Source organism: Salmo trutta, chromosome 12 (genome assembly GCF_901001165.1).
Source record: "Salmo trutta chromosome 12, fSalTru1.1, whole genome shotgun sequence".
NCBI lineage: Eukaryota > Metazoa > Chordata > Actinopteri > Salmoniformes > Salmonidae > Salmo > Salmo trutta.
In genome coordinates, this window is record NC_042968.1 from 54,089,084 (window position 1) to 54,104,446 (window position 15,363).

Genomic DNA, 15,363 nt, shown 5'->3' on the forward strand with positions numbered 1-15,363 from the left:
GGGGGCAGGTGAATTGTAAGAGTATAACTTCTTCATTTTCTTTAACTTCTGGTATGGAATATTTTTTTAAATGTTATTCACTTTCCATATTGTGTTACCAGGGTCGTGATCTTTAGGATACGCAATGGACAACATTTGAAAATCTTTTGCAACAGAAAATGAATATCGGTGTTTCTTATTGGACAAATCCAGGTAGTCCCTCCCTGCTTCAGTTATTTCCTTCCCCGTTTGGTGGTTAATGAACAGGACCCTGCACTCTGCTAGCTGTAGGATTTACCTCATCAGCAGCCTCGAGCTTGGAGTCAAACTGACAGAAGATCTGATCCAGCTCCTTACGGATCACATTAGCCAACACATTCAATCTCCCCCTGGAGAGATAGAGAGAGAGAAGGGTGGAGAGAGGGAGAACAACTTTCAGCTACGCTACGCATGGGGCAGCTTGTGATTGGTGTGTATGTGGTAACAGTACCTGTAGGGGGGCCTATGATTGGTGTTTCCATGGACACACTTGCCTGTGGGGCAGCCTGTGATTGGTGTTTCTGTGGTAACAGTACCTGTGAGGCATGCCCATGATGATGCTCTCCACTCCGTTCATGCTGGACTTATCGATGATGGTCTTCAGGGCCGGGATGAGAGACTCACAGCCCTCCAGACCAAAACGCTTCTCTGATGACCATTTCCTCTGCAGGAACTCCTCAAACCTTGCCAACAGGAGACAGGAAGTTAAACATATGTCACCAAGTCCAGAAATTAACCCTATTCCCAATTTCAAATAACCCTTTCGCTCTATGCATTTGTGGAGATCTGAGAGGATTTGATAGGTGTAAGTGTTACGGAATCGATTAGACAACCTTCTGTTACACTATACTCACTTTGTCTAGGGGACCTAGGCTTGCCTAATTGTTCTGTGACCTGACTAGGTGTGTGCTTTAGCGTGAAAGTAGAAGTGTCCGGACCGTGTTGTATGTACATGTACCCAGGAGATAGCAAACGTACCAAGTTCAGGGCCAGCTCCTTCTTAACCTCTTGGTCAGCCAGTCCAAGAAGGTTATTCATGTTCATGGTGACAAAATAAATATGTACAAAAACCAACCTACAAAAAGGCATGCCCAACTAAAGAGGTTAACTAACACAAAGAAACAAACATAGGCTGTCTGAGAGGCTTCGGTCCTCCTCTCTCCAGGACTGACAAACCACCTGATTGCCAACACTTGAGTAATTATCAAGGCTTTTGTGAAGAAACACTTGCACCTCTGAAGATAAATAATGCATTTACATTCAGTAATCTTGCTCTGATTTGTCATCCTGAGGGTCCCAGAGATAAAATGTAGCATAGCTTTGTTTGATTAAATCCATTTCTATATTCAAATGTAGGAACTGGGTTCTAAAGTTTGAACGCTGCTGTTTCTGGCCCCACACCCATCCCGCCCAGCCATCTAGATGCGTGAAGGTTAGTGTCTTTTCTACAGGGAAGCTAATTTCCATCATGTATGACCTTCCTGGGAGTGTGTAAACTTACATGTTTTATTACCATATCATTTTGTATGTTCTCTATAGTTATGTACTTGAAAATGTATCAATTGACTAATTCGGCACATTTGGGCAGACTTGATACAAACTTTTGTGCAGTATTACAATGCTTCACTGGATCAATCTGAAACGTTGCACATACACTGCTAATCTAAATTGCACCTAAACTCCAATATTATATCATGGCCTTTCACTTGCATTTCAAAAATTATGAAAAGAATAATAGGAAACACATGGATTATCTTTTAACAGATCTAATGTATTATATTCTCCTACATTAATTTCACATTTCCACAAACTTCAACGTGTTTCCTTTCAAATGGTATCAAGAATATGCATATCCTTGCTTCAGGTCCTGAGCTACAGGCAGTTAGATTTGGGTAAGTCATTTCAGGCGAAAATTGAAAAAAGGGTACGATCCTTAAGAGGTTTTTAAGATGAATGCACTAACTGTAAGTCGTTCTGGATAAGAGTCTGCTAAATGACTCAAATTTCAAATGTAAGGCTTCCTGGCAGAGCACATCACTTAAACCGGTTGCTGCTGCCATCTGGGGATGAGGTGTGGAAGTATAATATGTTGTCCAGCTGTGTGCATCACACTAACCATATCATAGCACAAGAAATATGGTAATAGCAATATGCTTATGCAATAAACTGCAGGAGCATACAACAGCGTAAAGGAATTCCTTTATTCTTTGTGACATTTTTTGTAACCTGCACAATTGGTAAATATGCATACACTATTTTGTTTATGTGAAACCGGTGTACAGACAGACCTGGTGGATCGAACCATTCTGGCTAGCAGGGTCCTCTTCTCCTCCAGGGTGAACTGCATGATGCCTGGCCTCTCAAACTTCTGTCTGATCCACTGGCACTGCTCCAGGTCATTAATGAACATGAACTCTACTCCAATAGACTGACAGTACGCCATCTAGAGGAGAGGAGAGGTCAGTGCGTCTGTGTGTGTGTGCGCATGTGTGTGGGGAGTTTTTTGCAAGCAGTGAGTGTGTGCAATGCGTCGGATCTACCTCGAGGCGCTGTATGATCTCTCGGAGGGGCAGAGTGCTCTCGCTGCCCCCAATAAAGGTTGTGGTGGGGAGCCGGAACACCTTGTCCAGGTCGGACTCATCCAGACCATAGAACTCTGCCATTGTTACCATGTAGATGGAAGGGGGGGGGGGGTGGAAACATAATAGACAAATGGAGAGAGGAAGAGGTGATCAGAGAGTTAGAGAAAGAGAGAGAGAGATGGAAAAAATCAGAAAGAGAGAATTAGTGGGAGAGAGGGGCATACAGAAGGAAGGCTAATTTAAACATAAAAATGACATGATATCTAGAGAAACCCACTCTATATTTGAATATAAAAGTTACACAGACATCCAAAAAAGCACAACATTGATTGGTTAGTTTGATGGCCACAAGCAGGGTTATTGCATTACACAAGATAGACGGGAGAGACAGAGCATATGAGAGAGAAAGAGGTAGAGCGAGAGAAAAAGAAACAGCAAGAGGTGATGGTGAAATAACAATGTCAGCAGTAAGATGAAGAGGGGTGGTGGGGAGAGATGGAGGGGTGACAAAAACAATTCATTTTCTGGAATGAAGGGGTAAGTGATGATGCAAATACAAAATGGTGGCAGAGAATGGCGTCAGTCAGCAGAGTCCCACTACAGTGCCTTCAGAAAGTACTCATACCCCCTGACTTTTTTCACATTTTGTTGTGTTACAGCCTGAATTTAAAATAGATTAAATTGCAAATTTGTGTCACAGGCCTACACACAATAGCCCATAATGTCAAAGTGGAATTATGTTAATAAAAAAGTTTAGAAATTGTGACTCGTTTCAGGAAACTAGGCATATGTCGCACATCACTACTTCACAGGAGAGGCATTGGAACGTAAACATTTTTATCAAAATGCATTTTTTGGCAGAAATGCCTTCTGAAACATAAACTTTCATGTGCCTTAATAACAAACTTGTATGCCATCTGTAAATATGAATAAAATTGTTAAATTACGAGCCTAGTTGGTTTAGCCATGGAAAAAGACAGGAACTTTCCCGTTAGCCATGATTGGCTGAGATAATGGATGGGCTGGACGTGCCAAGAGATGAGTTTGGATTGGTCTGCCATGAAGCACACTTCTGTCTATAACATGAGCTGCTCAGTAAGTGTAGGTAATCCTCTCTAACGCTGCATTTTTAAAGGATGTCATGAAGAATTGCAAAAGTGTTGCTAATGCTCTCCGCTTTCTGGAGGACCGAGTCGTGAAATCAGTGGAATGTCCGGTGGAAGCAGAGTATGATAGCTAAGGAGATTCTGGTGTTTGATTGCAAATATGTGGAGGGAGTCAAAAAGAGAACACACAGAAGGCTGTTATATAAAACACCTGTCTCCAGATTACATCTTCAAATTAAGGGCAACTATCTGTGACAAAGAGGGAGAAGCGTTCATCCATGTATACGAGTTAAGAGAGTCTATCTATCTACATTTTAAGATATTATACGTTTCGAATTTTGTCAGAAAGTCGTTTTCATTGCAAGTTAAAGCGTACTGTTAGCTAGCTAGCTTACGCTAGCTGGCTGGCTCGCTAGCTAACGTTACGTGTGTGTAGTAATACACTGAGGGAAAAAAGTATTTGATCCCCTGCTGGTTTTGTACGTTTGCCCACTGACAAAGAAATGATCAGTCTATAATTTTAATGGTAGGTTTATTTGAACAGTGAGAGACAGAATAACAACAAAACCCTTGTTGGCAATCACAGAGGTTAGACGTTTGTTGTAGTTGGCCACCAGGTTTGCACACATCTCAGGAGGGATTTTGTCACACTCCTCTTTGCAGATCTTCTCCAAGTCATTAAGGTTTCGAGGCTGACGTTTGGCAACTCGAACCTTCAGCTCCCTCCACAGATTTTCTATGGGATTAATGTCTGGAGACTGGCTAGGCCACTCCAGGACCTTAATGTGCTTCTTCTTGAGCCACTCCTTTGTTGCCTTGGCCGTGTGTTTTGGGTCATTGTCATGCTGGAATACCCATCCGCGACTCATTTTCAATGCTCTGGCTGAGGGAAGGAGGTTCTCACCCAAGATTTGACGGTACATGGCCCCGTCTATCGTCCCTTTGATGCGGTGAAGTTGTCCTGTCCCCTTAGCAGAAAAACACCCCCAAAGCATAATGTTTCCACCTCCATGTTTGACGGTGGGGATGGTTTTCTTGGGGTCATAGGCAGCATTCCTCCTCCTCCAAACACGGCGATTTGAGTTGATGCCAAAGAGCTCCATTTTGGTCTCATCTGACCACAACACTTTCAGCCAGTTGTCCTCTGAATCATTCAGATGTTCATTGGCAAACTTCAGACGGGCATGTATATGTTGTCACGTCCTGACCAGTATAGGGGTTATTTGTTATTGTAGTTTGGTCAGGACGTGGCAGGGTGTGTTTGTTTTATGTGGTTCAGGGTGTGTTTTGTGTATGTGTTTAGGTAGAGGGGTGATTTGATTTATTAGTCCGGGGTTTGTTAGTCTATGTTCTATGTTAGTATATTTCTATGTTCTATCTAGTCTATTGTAGTTCTATGTTTAGTTAATTGGGGTTGGACCTTCAATTGGAGGCAGCTGGTTATCGTTGCCTCTGATTGAAGGTCCTATAATTAGGAGTTTGTTTGTCATGGGATTTTGTGGGATTGTTCTTGTTTAGCTGTTTGCCTGACGAGACTGTCAAGTTTGTTTTGTTTTGTATACATTTATGTGTTTTCCTTCTTCACCAATAAAAAAAGATGAGTATACATTTTCCCACTGCGTCTTGGTCTCTACCCTATGACACCCGTGACATATGTGCTTTCTTGAGCAGGGGGACCTTGCAGGCGCTGCAGGATTTCAGTCCTTCACGGCGTAGTGTGTTACCAATTGTTTTCTTGGTGACTATGGTCCAAGCTGCCTTGAGATCATTGACAAGATCCTCCCGTGTAGTTCTGGGCTGATTCCTCACCGTTCTCATGATCATTGCAACTCCACGAGGTGCGATCTTGCATGGAGCCCCAGGCCGAGGGAGATTGACAGTTCTTTTGTGTTTCTTCCATTTGCGAATAATCGCACCAACTGTTGTCACCTTCTCACCAAGCTGCTTGGCGATGCTCTTGTAGCCCATTCCAGCCTTTTGTAGGTCTACAATCCTGTCCCTGACATCCTTGGAGAGCTCTTTGGTCTTGGCCATGGTGGAGAGTTTGGAATCTGATTGATTGATTGCTTCTGTGGACAGGTGTCTTTTATACAGGTAACAAACTGAGATTAGAAGCACTCCCTTTAAGAGTGTGCTCCTAATCTCAGCTCGTTACCTGTATAAAAGACACCTGGGAGCCAGAAATCATTCTGATTGAGAGGGGTCAAATACTTATTTCCCTCATTAAAATGCAAATCAATTAATAACATTTTTGACATACGTTTTTCAGGATATTTTTGTTGTTATTCTGTCTCTCACTGTTCAAATAAACCTACCATAAAAATTATAGACTGATCATTTCTTTGTCAGTGGGCAAACGTACAAAATCAGCAGGGGATCAAATACTTTTTCCCCCACTGTGTTATTCGTATCTCAGAGCATTGCTAGTAATAGCCTAATGTTAGCCAACTAGCTAACATTGAACCTAGTTGGTTAGCTTTAGCTACCTTCAGATTCATGCAGGGTAGTAATGTTATGAGTTGGGACTATGGTTCATTGTTTAGCTAAACAAAATACTCCACTATGCAAGTAACCATTTCACTGTACCGTTTACACCTTCTGTATCCTGTGCATGTGACAAATACATTTTGATTTTATTTGATATAGTGTGTGTTTACCAGAGACAGTAATGTGAAGAACAACATGATCTGCACCAAAGTCAAATTAGGATATAACGTTAGGCCAAAGAGACGGTGTTCAAGTTCTCTGGTAGAATGCACTGATTTTATTTTAAATCACACTCACAACCATAAGCTATTTTCTGTAATTAATTTGCCATTAACTTGTAAATAATGATCTTGTTGTGAGTTTATTTTCCTGAAATAATTAATACAAATTAGCTAAAGTTAAGACGTTGTCTTAATATATGATATGCTCATTATTTGAGCTGGCTAGCCAGCTAACTTAACGCTAACTCAGTCTTGAAATATTTTGTTGTTTAGCACACAACGACCGTACTCACTCTGTTTAGCATATGGCGTCACATGTGGGTGTGAATGATGCTGAATGGGTGTCGACAAAGAAGAGCTATCCAGTAGGTGTACCAAAACATTCAAGGCCATTTTCTCAAAAGTGGGGTAACAAGTTTATCAACTTTCAAAGCAGAATTACTTCCTCATTGTTCCTAATCTGTAGTGTCTGATATACCATGCTCTAGCTCTGAGTCTCTACTTTATCCAATGTAAAAAACACAATTTCAAATGTTGCTACCTAATATCGAATCGAGTCGGTCGGTCACAATTACTTAAAAATTAAAAGCTGAAATGTCTTGAGTCAATAAGTATTCAACCCCTTTGTTATGGCAAGCCTAAATAGGTTCAGGAGTAAAAATGTGCTTAAACAGTCACATAATAAATTGCATGGTCTCACTCTGTGTGCAATAATAGTGTTTAACATTATTTTTGATTGACTACCTCATCTCTATACCCCACTCATACAATTATCTGTAAGGTCCCTCAGTCGAGCAGTGAATTTCAAACACAAATTCAACCACAGACCAGGGAGGTGTTTCAATGCCTCACAAAGAAGGGCACCTATTGGTAGATGGGTAGAAATACATTTAAAAAGCAGACAATGAATATCCCTTTGAGCATGGTGAAGTTATTAATTACACGTTGGATGGTGTATCAATACAACCAGTCACTACATACGTTTCCCAAACTCGGCCCTCGGGACCACAAGTGGTGCACGTTTTGGTTTTGGAGGAACCTCCCGCACCTCAGACTCCTGCGTTTCCCGTGGTGCTAGGCCTACCCTGGTTAGCTTGTTATGACCCCACTGTTTCTTGGCAATGGAGGGCTCTCACGGGGTGGTCGCGAGAGGGCTCGGGGAGGTGTTTAGGGGTTTCCGTTGGTGCTACTATGGTGGAAAGTCCAGACCAGGTCTCCACCGTGCGCATTCCCCCTGAATATGCTGATTTGGCTCTCGCCTTCTCCAAAAAGAAGGCGACTCAATTACCAACCCATCGACAGGGCGATTGTGGGATAAATCTCCTGGTAGACGCTGCACTTCCCAGGAGTCACGTGTATCCCCTCTCACAGGCGGAGACGGCGGCTATGGAAACATGTCTCTGAATCCCTGCGTCAGAGGTACATTCGGTCCTCCACTTCACCCGCCTCCTCGAGTTAATTTTTTGTGATGAAGAAGGAGGGAGGTCTGTGCCCGTGTATTGACTACCAAGGCCTGAATCAGATCACGGTGAGGTACAGTTACCCGCTACCTCTTATCGCCACAGCGATTGAGTCAATGCACGGGGCGCGCTTCTTCACCAAACTAGATCTCAGGAGTGCTTACAACCTGGTGCGTATCCGGGAGAGAGACGAGTGGAAGACGGTGTTCAGTACGACCTCAGGGCATTATGAGTACCCCGTCATGCCGTATGGGTTGATGAATGCTCCATCAGTCTTCCAAGCCTTTGTAGGCGAGATTTTCAGGGACCTGCACGGGCAGGGTGTAGTGGTGTATATTGATGACATTCTGATATACTCCGCTACACGCGCCGAGCATGTGTGCCTGGTGCGCAGGGTGCTTGGTCGACTGTTGGAGCATGACCTGTACGTTAAGGCTGAGAAATGCCTGTTCTTCCAGCAGTCCGTCTCCTTCCTAGGGTACCGCATTTCAACCTCGGGGGTGGAGAAGGAGTGACCGCATTTCAGCCTTGAGTAATTGGCCATCTCCCACCACCGTAATGGAAGTGCAGCGGTTCCTAGGGTTTGCCAATTACTACCGGAGGTTTATCCGGGGTTTTGGTCAGGTAGCGGCTCCCATTACCTCACTGCTGAAGGGGGGCCCGGTACGTTTGCAGTGGTCGGCTGAGGCGGACAGGGCTTTTGGTCACCTGAGGGCTCTGTTTACCTCGGCTCCCGTGCTGGCCCATCTGGCGTTCATAGTGGAGGTGGACGTGTCCGAGGCTGGGATAGGAGCTGTGCTCTCTCAGCGCTCGGGTACGCCACCGAAGCTCCGCCCCTGTGCCTTCTTCTCGAAGAAGCTCAGCCCAGCGGAGCGAAACTATGACGTGGGGGACCGGGAGCTGTTGGCTGTCATCAAGGCTCTGAAGGTGTGGAGACATTGGCTTGAGGGGGCTAAACACCCTTTTCTCATCTGGACTGACCACCGCAATCTGGAGTACATCTGGGCAGCGAGGAGACTGAACCCTCGCCAGGCAAGGTGGGCCATGTTTTTCACCCATTTTGTTTTTTCCCTTTCCTACAGTCTAGATTCGCAAAACGTGAAAGCAGACGCACTGTCCCGACTGTATGACACAGAGGGGAGGCCCATGGATCCCACTCCCATACTCCCGGCATTCCTGCCTGGTGGGTAGTGTGGGAGCTGGACGCAGACATTGAGCGGGTGTTACGTGCAGAGCCCGCTCCCCTCCAGTGTCCCGCTGGGCGTCTATACGTTCCGTCTGCCATCCGTGACCAGTTGATCTATTGGGCCCACACGTCACCCTCCTCTGGTCATCCTGGGATCGGTCGGACAGTGCGCTGTTTGGTTGGGAAGTACTGGTGGCCTACCTTGGCCAAGGATGTGAGGGTTTATGTTTCCTCATGCTCGGTGTGTGCCCAGTGTAAGGCTCCTAGGCAACTGCCCAGAGGGAAGCTACACCACTTACCTGTTCCACAGCAGCCTTGGTCACACCTGTCGGTGGATTTTCTGACCGATCTCCCCCCCACACAGGGAAACACCACGATCCTGGTCGTTGTGGATCGGTTCTCTAAGTCCCTCTGCCCGGTCTCCCAACGGCCCTACAGACTGCAGAGCCCTTGTTTACGCACGTCTTCCAGCACTACAGGGTGTCTGAGGGTATAGTGTCTGATCGAGGTCCCCAGTTAACTTCGAGGGTCTGGAAGGCATTCATGGAACGTCTGGGGGTCTCGATCAGCCTTACCTCAGGGTTTCATCCCGAGAGTAATGGGCAGGTGGAGAGAGTGAACCAGGATGTGGGAAGGTTTCTGCGGTCGTATTGCCAGGATCGGCCGGGGGAGTGGACAGCGTTCGTGCCCTGGGCCGAGATGGCTCAGAACTCGCTCCGCCACTCCAACACTCCTACACTAACCTCTCCCCCTTCCAGTGCGTACTGGGGTACCAGCCGGTTCTGGCGCCTTGGTATCAGAGTCAAACCGAGGCTCCTGCGGTGGACGACTGGTTTAGGCGTGCGGATGAGACATGGGACGCCGCCCATGTTCACCTCCAGCGGGCCATGCTGCGCCAGAAAGCCAGCACAGACCATCACCGCAGTGAGGCCGGGTCTGGCTCTCGACCCGGAACCTGCCCCTCCGCCTGCCCTGCCGGAAGCTGGGTCCGCGGTTTGTGGGGCCATTTAACAAGTGATTGAGGGAATTGAAACCAGGTGTGAGGAAAAACAAGACAAAACACATGGAAAATGAAAAGTGGATCGGTGACGGCTAGAAGACCGGCGACGCCGACCGCCGAGCGCCGCCCGAACAAGGAGAGGACCTGACTTTGGCGGAAGTCGTGACAGTATCTTTGTAGTGCTCAGTTGCCGGAGAGGAAGAAAACCACTCAGGGACACAACACATCATGAAGTACCACTCTGGGAGACAAATTCGCCTTTCAGCAGGTCAATAACCTAAACCACATGGCCAAATATACACCGGAGTTGCTTACCAAGATAACACTGAATATTCCTGAGTGGCGTAATTACAGCTTTGACTTAAATCAGCTGTGTAGCAATGATCAACAACCAACTTGACAGCGCTTCAATAATTATTTTAATAATGATGTGCAAATATTGCACAATCCAGGTGTGAAAGCTCTTACCCAGAAAGACTTACAGCTGTAATCGCTGCCAAAGGTGATCCTAACATGACTTGACTCATGGGGTTGAATACTTATGTAATCAAGTTATATTATTGCTTTATTTTTCATAATTTTCTTTACAAATGTTAGAATTTTTCTTCCACTTTGACAATAGATTATTTTGTGTAGATCGTTGACACAAAATTACAATTAAATCCATTTTAATCCCAACTTGTAACACAACAACATGTGGAAAAAGTCAAGGGGTGTGAATACTTTCTGAAGGCACTGTATGTCTGTTTTTTAGTAAAATGTTCCATTGCCATATGTAATGCTTGAGTGTGTAAAGCCTAGGAGCATCGCTATTACTGATGATCTAAACAGCTGTTTCTGTTATGTTAAAGTAACTGTCCAGTGTTTCCATATTTCTATAAAATATGACCTATGGTTAATTACAATATGATTAAAATAGTTTTCCTTCCAAAAGCAGCATTTAGGTGTTTGAATGGTGTGAGCGAACTGCATACCCCTAACAACAGAATGGTGTAGGCATATACCCGCCATTAAAAATATTCAGACACACATGCACATGTATACACACTAACGCTCTTTCTCTTTCTCTCCCCCCCCCAAGCTGGGCTCCCCCTAGGGCCAAACAGTATGTGTGCCAGCAACAGGTTGGCAAGGCGCCACTGGATCTGAGTTTCAGGTTCAGTCAGCCAGCTCACTGGGTTACTTAACAGGATTTGACCTAATAAAACACACATTATCACCCAGGCACACACACGCGCACACACTATCCCCTAATATGACCTTGTGTTAATAAAAATACAACAAGGCAGCATTCTCTAACACTCTGTCACTTGTTTTACTAGAGACTGGGGGGAATCCAGCCAAGCAGATGAAATCTAATCAAGTTAAAGAGTTGAGGCAGCCGGAGAGACATGTCTACACAGCCTTCTCACTGACCCTGAGGACCCACATTTACATTTTAGTCATTTAGCAGACGCTCTAATCAAAAACGATTTAAAGAAGCAATTAACGTTTAGTGCCTTACTCAAGGGCACATCGACAGATTTTTCACCTAGCCGGCTTAGAGATTCGAACCAGTAACCTTTCGACTATTGGCCCAACGCTATTAACCGTGATTACTTCAGGAAAAGAAACTTGGGACTACTTTACTTCTACAATAAACTGCACACAGAGCAACCAAGAGATAAAAGAAGAGCTAAGAACTAGGGAACTATCCTACCATCACTCATCAGTGGGACTTGGGAAACATCACCTGAACGCTACAGAGAAATCCTTAGGTCCAGTTCGGAAACCAATACTGTGACCTGATCCCTAGGCACTTGCTTCTCCATCTGAGAGCGTAGTCTTAGGGGCATAGACAACAAGTACGTAGAGACAGGGCCATGGTATGGGTTTGGAACCAGGCCGCAGCAGCAGCAGAGCTGTAGCAGAGCTAAAAAGGAAGTAGAGGATCCTGTATATTGTAGTCTAGGGGCTGCTGTGTCCATACCTTCAGCAGTGAGATCATACAGGCGCTCTTTATACCCAGAGAGGTCTGGGGGACACAGAGAAAGACACACACATATGGGTTAGTGGAACGTACACACAAAGAGGTTGGTGACACGCACCCACGCACGCACGCACATACATATTCTGGATCACACCCACAGATGTCTCTCAAACCCACACACAAATCCGGATATTGCCCTGTTGACATCAGCTAAAAGTGACAGCCTGTCAGTCACACTACTGAAGATCAACAATACCAGTTTGAGACACACAGAACCAATGGATAACCCTTTGAAGAACCCTTTTCGGTTCCAGGTAGAACCCTGTTGAGATTCATGTAGAACCCTTTACACAGAGGGTTCTACATGGAACCCAAAAGAGATCTACCTGGAACCAAAATGAGTTATCCTATGGACAGCCAAAGAACCCTTTTGGAACCCTTTTTTCTAAGAGTGCAGAAGAGAACTCTTTGACCCCAACACCAATAGGCCAACTGTAAATTCCATGTAATCACATTTTTTTAAACTATGTAACCCTTTCAGTACACACACACACGCATATGCACTCACACATGCACACACACTCTCAGTGGCCATTTTCTGTCAGAGATCATAACCTACAGATTACCCAGGCAGGAGGAAGGGGGATTAGATAACAGTATGCCTGGAAACTAGTGATGCACCGATATGACATTTGTGGCCGATACCGATATCAGATATTTTCCTTGCCAAAATAACCCTGATACCGGTACCGATAACCGATATTTAACATTTTAGCGTCCTTTTAAGCATTCTAGTACAGTTAAATAGTTAACACACACACATGGACGCAGCGGTCTAAGGCACTGCAACTCAGTGCAAGATGCGTCACTACAGTCTCTGGTTCGAATCCAGGCTGTATCGCATCCTGCCGTGATTGGGAGTCTCATATGGTGGCGCACAATTGGCCCAGCGTCATCCGGGGTAGGCCATCATTGTAAATAAGAATTTGTTCTTAACTGAATTGCCTAGTTAAATGAAGGTTACACACACACACACACACACACACACACACACACACACACCAAATAGTTATTTTGTTGGCATTTACGTATGTCCCCATTACCAGTAAAACATAATCAGAACCTATTTCTTTCACTTACTTGCTGCACTGTTTCGTTGTTCATTTGTTCAGTCGTTTCATTCTCAACCAGGATTTCTCATACTTTGGAATGTCATTTGGATGCCGTGTCAAATAAGCTTGTTGACCAATCAGGACCTGAATATGACTGCACCTCACATAATAATTTAACGCGTTCATAATATTTTTACGTAGTTATTACACATTGATTACACTATCACTCGTATTTCATACGTCACAACGATTCATCGATACGTATGCTATGATGCTGGTAAAGTTGTCTCACGTGCCTACAGTGCTGGTCATAAAAAAAAAGCTAGCTAGCTCATGGATGCAAACAAAGTTCTTCCCCAAAAACATAGCAACATGACATAATCTGTTTCAGTAGCTATAGTTACCTAGCTAACTATATAGCTAGGTGTCATCTAAAATAACCCTAATTTATAAGACAGTTCTTATTTGATTAATGGTGGTCGGACCCATCTATGTAAAGCTAGCCACAATAAGGATTAGCCACAATAGTGGACTTTGCGGTTAGCCTTCAAAATAAAAGTATGTCATTGACAGTGATGCAAATGAATACAAATAGTAGAATTATGCCATAATTTAATAGATCATGCTAAACGAGGTTGGAATGTTGTTATATAAAATCCACAAAAAATAATAATTTGTTAATTTCACAAACATCTGTTGTAATCACACTGGATGTATTATACTTTAGAATTGCATTGGGGGCATACTTATTTCACTGTACAGCCTTACCTATGGATTGTGGATCAATGACATGGGGTATCAGTCTACTCAGTGACACCCAGAGAACATTAGCATTGTAGCTCTTACTGCGGGACTCTGAAACAACTGTGAATTGAGACACATTTATTGTCAACCCATGTGCATTGAACACCATTCCCGAGGAAAAACAATACTGCGTGGATGTTTTGGAGTCTGATAACAGTGAGGAGGACCTTGGGAAAAAATATCTTGGGTATTGAGTAGACTGATACCCCATTTCATTGATCCCCAATCCTTAGGTAAAGACGTACAGTGCAATATGAATGTCAATACACACAATAGGCTGACTGGGGAGGTGATATCACACAGTCGCAGTCCCGCGATAAGAGCTACAACGGTAATATTTGCATTAACTCTTCTGTGGGTGTCACCGAGTAGACTGATACCCCATTTCATTGCTTCACATTCCAACCTTGTTTAACATTATCTAGTCTACATATAGCATGATTCCACCAATTGTAACCTTCTGCATCACTTTCAAAGAGGTACTTTTATTTTGAAGACAAACCGCAAATTCCACTGTTGTGCCTAATCCTTATTGTGGCTAGCTTCACAACACATACCCCGGTCCGGTCGAGCTTCACTAGCCAGATGAAGCTAGCTGGCTGCTTATAACGTTAGCTTTGGGCAACAGGGTTAAGTAGCTGGCTAGCTAGTTATTTTCATGAACTGAAGTTCAATTTCAATAGGTGAACAACAAGTGCTACCTAGTTAATATTTACTCACAAGGATTCCTAAATCATTGCTAAGAAAAATGAAAATGACTGCAGTTTCTACTGGTCATTGTTTTCAGGTTGGTTGTATTGGTACTAGCTAGGTACCAAGTTAAAGCTAGCTACCCCAGAAGTTGCAGTCGAACAAATAATGCTTTATTACCAACGCAGTATTGTAAACACATCGTTCGTGGCTGGTGTTTGCAGACTTTTTTGTGCAGCTTGACAGTGCTACTGATAGTAGTGGTGGCGCTTGGCTTGCACGTGCAAATTCAGAACACACAACATTCTTTAATTTATTTATTTTGTTATTTGACGTGCATCTTTTTTGACACGAAAAGACCCAAACGGCGTTCCATAGTATGTCGTAAAGCTAATAGCAGTGATGCTATTACTGTGTAACTCTGGTAGGGCAACGTGTACCGGTGCTCGACCGGTCGGCGAAAACCAACATCACAAAGAAGGGTTGATTGTCAAGGGCAATGAATCCCATTATCTTGGCGTTAATGGATTTCGCCGTTGAGTTGTCTCTCTGAAATGTTCTTACTCTTTCAAATGACTGCTTGACTTGTTGACTGCTCGATCCACACAGCAGACATTGTGGGCTAGGTTAGGAATTCTGTGTTGCACGTGTAGCGCAAAATTTTACGTGGCGTCATTACGTCATGTACCTACGTTATATAGATATGCACGTCAGCTTTGACATCGGTT

At 44.3% G+C, this 15,363-nt stretch overlaps 1 protein-coding gene across 4 annotated transcripts in view; it reads right to left on the reverse strand.

The window, feature by feature from the left end:
- The window catches only part of LOC115203792 (2-oxoglutarate dehydrogenase, mitochondrial), a 54,267-nt gene that overhangs the window by 13,400 nt on the left and 25,504 nt on the right, over window positions 1–15,363 (reverse strand). For 2 of the 4 annotated variants that reach the window (XM_029768787.1, XM_029768790.1), the window contains 5 exons: window positions 12,030–12,074; window positions 2,559–2,674; window positions 2,307–2,461; window positions 555–701; window positions 278–368 (listed from right to left, as the gene is read on the reverse strand). In XM_029768787.1, coding sequence (XP_029624647.1) covers window positions 278–368; window positions 555–701; window positions 2,307–2,461; window positions 2,559–2,674; window positions 12,030–12,074 — 554 coding nt within the window. The remainder of the gene's footprint in view (window positions 1–277; window positions 369–554; window positions 702–2,306; window positions 2,462–2,558; window positions 2,675–12,029; window positions 12,075–15,363) is intronic. The other 2 variants (XM_029768788.1, XM_029768789.1) reach the window with 1 other exon arrangement.